This window comes from Engraulis encrasicolus, unplaced genomic scaffold (genome assembly GCF_034702125.1).
Source record: "Engraulis encrasicolus isolate BLACKSEA-1 unplaced genomic scaffold, IST_EnEncr_1.0 scaffold_404_np1212, whole genome shotgun sequence".
Classification (NCBI taxonomy): Eukaryota; Metazoa; Chordata; class Actinopteri; order Clupeiformes; family Engraulidae; genus Engraulis; species Engraulis encrasicolus.
In genome coordinates this window covers 1-7,826 of record NW_026945703.1, presented here as the reverse complement: position 1 = coordinate 7,826, position 7,826 = coordinate 1, and the positions used below count along the sequence as shown (strand labels likewise).

At 40.8% G+C, this 7,826-nt stretch overlaps 1 protein-coding gene across 1 annotated transcript; it reads left to right on the top strand.

Annotated features, from left to right (window-relative positions):
* Positions 1-2,120: 2,120 nt before the first annotated feature.
* Positions 2,121-7,800, top strand: LOC134443943 (uncharacterized). Its single transcript, XM_063193458.1, has 5 exons — positions 2,121-2,522; positions 3,591-4,862; positions 5,082-5,313; positions 5,833-5,979; positions 6,799-7,800. The coding sequence occupies exons 1-5, from the start codon at positions 2,187-2,189 to the stop codon at positions 7,053-7,055; spliced, it is 2,244 nt and encodes a 747-aa protein (XP_063049528.1). The 5' UTR covers positions 2,121-2,186; the 3' UTR covers positions 7,056-7,800.
* Positions 7,801-7,826: the final 26 nt, after the last annotated feature.

Below are 7,826 nucleotides of genomic sequence, written 5' to 3'. Positions count from 1 at the left end.
GAATTGGGTCCCATGGAGCTCAACCACGATGCTGCCATTGCTTTGGGAGAGAACTGGTATCATCGTTTCATTTTATTTTCCCCAAAGGCAGGAGAAATTATCCTTTCAAACAGCACTTAGTTTGAATGTTTAAATTCCCTGGATCTTTGTAAAATACGCAGCGCAAAAAAAAAAAACAATCTCATTTTGTTGGCTATCATTGTGATAGAACCCATATTTGTCTTTGATATATTCATAACAAGTATCTCAAAAGACGAACATGGGTCGATGTTGGTTCAAATATCCAAATGATAGCAAAGCTATTTGTAAAATGAATCCTACTCAATTTCAGATGCCCCCTGTCGCAGCAGGTGCAAATGGTGTGAACTTGAGAGAAGATGAGCCTATTTTAGCTAATATCCTAGTCTTGAAGAAAGGCATTTTCTCAACCGGGTGCAATGCTGCCCGCCCTGGTCATCAAATTTGGAGATTGATTCTGTCCCCATAACGATATGAATTTCAATCGACGTCATGTTCTGCCAATGTCAAGGTGGCGGTGCGAACAGCTGTCAGTCTTGAATCTTCATTCTGCTTTTATTTTGCGGTCTCAACACTCTCAATAGGAAAAGCTCTGGTTACTTGGCCATGTCTCTGACCATCTGCCAGGGGCGGATCTAGGGGCGGGGCCACAGGGGCCGAGGCCCCTCCTCCAATTTGATTGGCCCCTGAACGGCCCCTGTTCTGACAATCACCTGGCGAGAAAACCACAAGTGGGGAATTTTTAAATGGTCATTGCAGTTCCACCTCCAAACTGTGGGTGGCAGTGCGCCGATTGCGTCAATAAGACTGAATAGTCTTCCTTGAAAAAAATCCAGTGCCTCCTTAAAAAGCTAATTCTACGTGCCTCCTTAAAAAATCTTTGTGATGAACGGCTACTACCCCCACGCGAATCAAAGAGGAGCAACAATTCTGTAAACTTAATGCCAGCCAGCAACGAGATGGAAGTTTAATAAGCTGACTTTGTTATTTGGTGAGTCAAATCTTCTTGCATGTTGTAAGGTTTAGGTTTAGGTTTAGGTTTAGATACTGCACCCATACTTTCTAATCATTGTCTGTTTCCAACCGACCTGTTGTTGAAAGAAGTTTGCAAATGTGGAAGATGGAAAGTGATGATAAAAACGCTCCATTTAACTCCTAGAGAGATCGCAAATAATTAAAGGTGTGAATTATGCTAATCAACCATCGTTAGCAATGCCTTTTAGCCTTGGGTCATTCAGCCTTTTGTATAGCTTCGTTTGTGTTAAGTTATACCTTGTATTTCATGTGTAAACATAGCCACTATTTGAACACACTTTCCTACTTAGGCTACCTGTGTTTAGTCCTTTATGAGAAAGAAGTTAGAATGTTTAAATTCGCCTGTCTGCTTAGATTTGCCCCTGAATACAGTGTCTACCTGACCTAAAACCTGAAAAAGAAAATAAATAGCTTAGTAAGCATCTGCAAAGTAATCCACTGCACTTGTTAGGCTAGCGTCATCACAATCACAAGTTGTTATTTTGTTTGTTGGATAGCAATAACTTTGACCTATTTGTTCAACAAATCGAGATGACCACAACTAATTACATGTGTTGCTCTGGAAATGACATTATTCATTGAGATTGTGTCGAGGAGAAGTGCTCAGTGGTCTAGACTTGTTTTAGCACCCAAATGCCTAGGCCTACTGCTATAAGTTATACAGCAAGTCCAATTGGTAGCCTAAGAAGTACAGTACAAAATAGTTAAGTGTTTAAAGGAAAACGTCGGAAATTTTCAATTTTCCGATTTTCCCTGACCCATGTCCCCAAAAATCAATTCCTCACATTGTTTACAATATTCAACCAGTACTCTTGTGCTCCCCGACTTTTTTCACTTCGAGCCATGGGCGCAGCCATTTTCAGCAAAATAGCAGGATAATTACGTCAGAAAGAAAAGTGTTTTGTGCGACAGATACATTCTATTTAGAACTGTTGCGCGAGCCTGAGATCTAAAAGAGTTTGGCGCTAACGCGGCTGTGGTCCTTGTGGGTGGGGAAACTGTGTAGCAGCGTAACCATAGAGATTCTTTGTAACTGTAGCGCCAGCTTGTGGTGACAACTGTAGCCAGAGACAATACGATTGCTAATAATATACTATACTAATAAGTCAGGGGACGAGGGTTTTGACGGCGCCATGCCGATTTGTTGTGTGTGTCCAAATTACACCGCAAAGACTAGAGGCAAGGGTGTTACTTACCACAGGTTCCCACAGGATAGGGCCAAGTTAGAAAAGTGGCTAACAGCTGTGGAGAAACATCTACGACCTGGGTGGACAGCTGACCGGATCCGTAACACACAATACCCAGCAGCGTATGTGTGTACCGAACACTTCTCCTCTTCTTGCTCCTCGGTTAATTTGAAGACCAGATTTTTCCAAGGCAAGTTTCCTGCGAAAGTGTTGTCGGAGGATGCTATACCCACCATTTTTGGCGAAATGACAGTGTCAAGAGAGTCGTCTGATCATGGAAAGGTACGTAAACCAAATACCAGCCTAGAACTCATAGGCCTAATAACGGTGTATTTTGTGTGCGATTTTTGTGTCGGTGTGCAACACTGCTGGCAGGACGAATAGTTGTTGTTTAGTTTCTATTTGAGTGACAACGCGTTTCGCCAGGTTCAAGTGAAGAGCGTTGTTCACTCAAAAAAGATAGGCTAGCGACTGCTTTATGTCCTTCCATTGCGGTGATTCATTGTCTTTTGGAAGTGTCACGAAATGGACGGACAATAACTATACGTTTTACACGGTTTAAGTTTTAAGTTGTACGCCTGTGGTGATTGTTTAATCTCGAGTGCTATTGGTTTGGCCACCACATTTTCGGATGAACAGCACAGTATAAACTTACACATAAAAACAACAACAACATGAACCCTGATTGGTTACTTGTAACAATGACCCTGGACCAACAACTTTGACATTGGCCCTGGATCACTCAGTAGGCCTAAATAACTATGAATCTAGCTTATAATGCTTTATAAATCCAAGGGTGTCATGAGTGCTCATGACTGGCTATAAACTACAGGCTGCCTGATGGGGCTTATAGTACATTATGAGTAGGCCTACCTAAACCCCTCTATGCACAGACCTGGAAGATAAACTGTCATAAGGGCTCATACAATGCTATAATGTTTCATGTGAGATCATAAGTCGTCAATGTGTGCTCTAAGTAAAGTAAAATTCATATGGATGCATCTATAATGCACTGTATAATGCACATCTATAATGCATCATGATGTGCTGTAAGCCCCATCAGGCAGCCTGTAGTTTATATCCTGTCATGAGCATTCATAACACCCTTGGATTTATAAAGTATTATAAGCTAGATTCATAGTTATTCACAACTGTTAATATAAAGCATCATGAAGCATTATGAGTGTAGTCATAATGCGTTGTAAGTAATTATAATGTGCATTATAATTTGTTATAAATCCGCTTATAATGTGCTATAGACATGGGCTTCATAGAAAGTGTTACCAAAAAAAAAAAAACAGAGAACCACCAAACTAAATTGAAACTAATTTGTATTGTCCTTTCTTGCAGCTCATTCAGTCACCTGTGCTCCAGCCCAAGCCTGCACCATCTCTAGATGAAGAACAGCACCACACTCCTTCTCCTGAACCCAGCTATATGCAAGACACTAGTTCTACACAAGATTGGCCCAGCTGCTTTTGTTCTTCAAGTTGTTCCTCATCAAGCCTCTCATTTCACTCCTACTGCCGTGTTCCTCCCTCAACCAAATATCAGGATGCTTCAACCCAAACCGATGACAGACTGGATGACAAATTACCGGTGCACTCTTCTTCACCACTTCCATCACCAATTACAAACACTGACTTATCATTCACTTCTGCAACATCTGTTAGTACAAGAGTGGGGGAGAAGGATGTGACATATCATCCCTCTGATGATGATGCTGGCTCATGTACCAGTAGTCCGCATACAACAAGCAGCAGTAGTCAACAGAAGGCCAGAGCAGACTACTTCATTGTGTGCTATGAGAACATTGTTGAGCTGTTCAAGAACAAGAGATGCTCGAAATGTGATGGAGACTTGATGATCTACAACACCTTCTCTACTGGCTGTGCCCTCACCATTAAATATACCTGTCCTAGGTCCCACTGCGGAGTTTGGCACTCTCAACCCCACGTCGGCTCCAGCACTTCTTTCGAGGGAAACCTTCTCCTCCCCGCTGCAATTCTCTTAGCTGGTGGTACTTTCACCAAATTTGCCGATATTGCACAGACATTCCACCTGCAGTGTTTTGGCGAGACTCAGTTTAAAGAAGTGCAGAGAAAAGTGCTCTTGCCAGTCATTGATGAGTATTATTTGGCTGAGCAGCAGGGAGTGCTGTCTTTGTTTTGTAACAAGGAAGGTGAAGATGACAAGGTCACTCTATTGGGGGATGGGAGATGTGACTCGCCGGGCTATAATGCAAAATACTGCAGCTACACATTCATGGAGGAACAGAGCCAGTACATTGTTGATTTCCAACTTGTGCAAGTATCCGAAGTCACTAGTTCGCAGGCCATGGAAAAGAAGGGCTTCCTGAGGTCATTGGAGTTCCTGCAGAATGAGGGGATGCACATCGACTGCATTGCTACAGACCGGCATGTAGGAGTAAGGGCTGCCCTGAAGCAGCGGCAATATAGTCATATAGACCACCAGTTTGACATATTCCACATGGCCAAATCAGTGAAGAAGAAACTGGCGGAACATGCAAAGACAAGGAGCAAGGCAGTCCTGTTTCCATGGATAAAGGCTGTTTCCACGCACCTGTGGTGGTGCGCCAGCACTTGTGGGAACGATGATGTGGTAAGGAAACTGTACACTATGGTGTTAGACTATCAAATAAGTCCACAAAAAATAATTTAAGAAGGTCACATACTACTGTGTATGTAACATGTTGGGGAAACCATATTTGTTGTACTGTTATTTGTCATAATGTTCTTTTTTATGTGTATCATACTTCCCTTTGAACTAATAGATGCTTTGTTTCCATTCCAATTTGTTCTTTCTGTTATGTCCATGCAGATACTGCGAGAGAGGTGGACAAGTGTAGCCAGACATGTCACCAACCAACACGACACGTTCGAAGAGAACCACACCTTCACAGAGTGTGAGCATCCCCCCCTCTCAGAAGAGGACAGGGCGGACATCAAGTGGCTACAGGCAGGATCTCCGGCGCACAAGGCCCTGTATGAAGTGGTGAATGAGCCTGCACTCCTGAGAGACTTGTCACACCTATCTAGGTTCAAACACACAGGTAATTTAACTCAATACATCAATACATTGTATGTGTCATGATTCATTGACTTGTACCTCATCCCATCCATTTCACAATCCAATCACATTTATCCACACAGATCCACACCAATCCAATCACACATGTACAGTACAGGCCAAAAGTGTGGACTCGCCTTCTCATTTAATTAATTCTCTTCATTCTTGAGGCTATTTACAGAACACAGTACATTTTGTGCATGAACACATGTATAATTATGTGCATAACAAAAATGAAAATATATTTAAAACAATTAAAAATATTCGGGTGGATAGAAAGCTGACATTGCTGTTGGACAACAGCTAGAATTATATTTGTGGTAAGCACATAATTCTACATGTGCTCATGCACAGTTTTGATGCCCTCCATGAAAATACACAAAGAAAATAAAGAGAATGCATAAATGAGAAGGCGAGTCCGCACTTTTGGCCTGTACTGTATAAACACTGGTATGTTTTTTTTGTTTTTTTTAATCACTATTACATTTTATTACTGTTTCAGGGGCCCTTGAGGTGTTCCATGGTATGCTGCTCAAGTATGCTGACAAGCGTCACCACTTCCCATACCATTCAATGAAGGCAAGGCTGCAGCTGGCAGTGCTGGACCATAATGAGAATGTGCACCGAAAACAGGCAACAACAAAGCATGGTATGGAACATACAGATTGACCCTTATTTTGGAGCCTGTGTAGGTTCTTCTATGACTCTCGTATGGGTTTTTTTTTTGTTTACAGTATTTTGGCGCCATCTACTGGTCTTTTTTGGTACCAACAGGTTTGGTGTTCTGCCTTCAAACTGGACAGGTTGATATCAGTAGGCCTATGATTGACTTGGACTTGCATTGCATTAAAACTAAAAAGACTGAAATGTTTGGACTAAAACTAAATTTCATTATGTTTCACTTAAACTAGACTGAAATGTTGGGGGCTTTTAATCGACTAAATAATGACCAAAAAATGATTTATGAAAAGACTAAAAGCGACTTAGAGTAACAATGAGTAAGAATGAGCTTTGACACAAGAGTAAGACAGACATGTAAAAATGAGTGATACAATTTGAGGGTATTTTAAGCCAATTTCAACATGCAGTTGTAATACTCACACTACCATAGACTTGTCAATACCTGATATTTTTTTTTGTTTGTAATGGGGCAGGTGTTTGTTTACATTAAAAAAAAACATTTTGGTTCATTCTCACAAACATCCAAAAGGTTATATAACATCAGCAGACAACTAGCAAACAGCGATACCTTTTGGGAAAATATTTGGAGTAGGCTTATTTTAAGATTTTTAAAATTGTAAGCAGCTGCCCCCATTGGAATAGCGCATATCTCGGAAAGTGCTCCTTTGTGTTTCAGCAAATCACTTTTGACCAATATTTGACAGTTAAACGTAATGAATGTTATAAAACTATATATGTGTGTATTTCACAGGTAGCTCATATTTTTTTCCTATATTTATTACAACAGGGGACCAAAAGTGGGATGTGGCATGGTCAAAAAGGGCGGCAGAGTGGACCTCAAGGAGGAAGTACCAGACAAAGACCTTTTCTTTCAGGGAAGACTTGATGAAGGCGGTGATGGAGAGCGCTTCGGTGGGCAGTTATCGCAGGGGGCAGCACGTCTTGCCTAACCCAGATGTTGGGAGGCGCAACATTGCCCCAGTCGAACGTCCGGATAAAGCTGCCCTTGTGGAGAAATACTTGAGTCGGTTCCAGGGTCACTGAAGACCATGATCTGATCATTTTATAACCTGTTCACTCTTATGATGGAACAACACTGTTGGAACATAGCAGAGAATGTAATTTTCCATCATTATGGGGCAATATCTAAAGGCTGTGCTCCACAATATAATTCCTTGGTAGCTATGTATGCTGGTTGAAATCTGTATGTATCGTTAGGCATTCATGTTAATGCACCACATGAGTAAGAAGTTCATAACCAAGGCACTACTTTACCCTCTTACTTATCATATACGTTGTCTTAGACTGACCACTGAAGAAAGCTGAAATATTCATCTTCTGTGTAACCTGGAGGGTGCATGACTCCATTATTTATTTATTTTAAAAAAATGATGAAACACTTCTGTTAAGTGTACATTAATTAAGTGTTTTGTTTATGGTGATTTTTTTCATCAACTGTTATTGTTGTAGTGTTTAGTGTGTTGTATTTTTTGTGTGCATATTGGCAATGGTAATTTTAATACAGAAAACTATTTCACAAAGTCTGCATTACAGAAATAGGCCTTATAGGCTAGCAATTTTGATAATTCAATCTTTCTGTGTAATAGATCAGTATTGAGTCCCTCAACTTATTCACTTCTTATTAGTTTCATATTCATAGTTTCATATTCATATTCAATGGTCTTCCTTGTGTTACCTAGTAGAATTATCCAACTATTACAACATGTTCTGGCCCTGTCCCATCTTCTTTGAGATTTGTTGCATTGGTCAAATTTTGAATAAACACATACTTCCCTCAAAGCAATACTTTAGCCT

Excerpts from the sequence above, each read along its gene's own strand:
- LOC134443943 (XM_063193458.1), top strand. The coding sequence starts at position 2,187 with ATGCCGATTTGTTGTGTGTGTCCAAATTACACCGCAAAGACTAGAGGC. Across the intron at positions 2,523-3,590 it reads AGTCGTCTGATCATGGAAAG|CTCATTCAGTCACCTGTGCT; the intron begins GTACGTAAACCA and ends CCTTTCTTGCAG. Across the intron at positions 5,980-6,798 it reads ACAGGCAACAACAAAGCATG|GGGACCAAAAGTGGGATGTG; the intron begins GTATGGAACATA and ends TTATTACAACAG.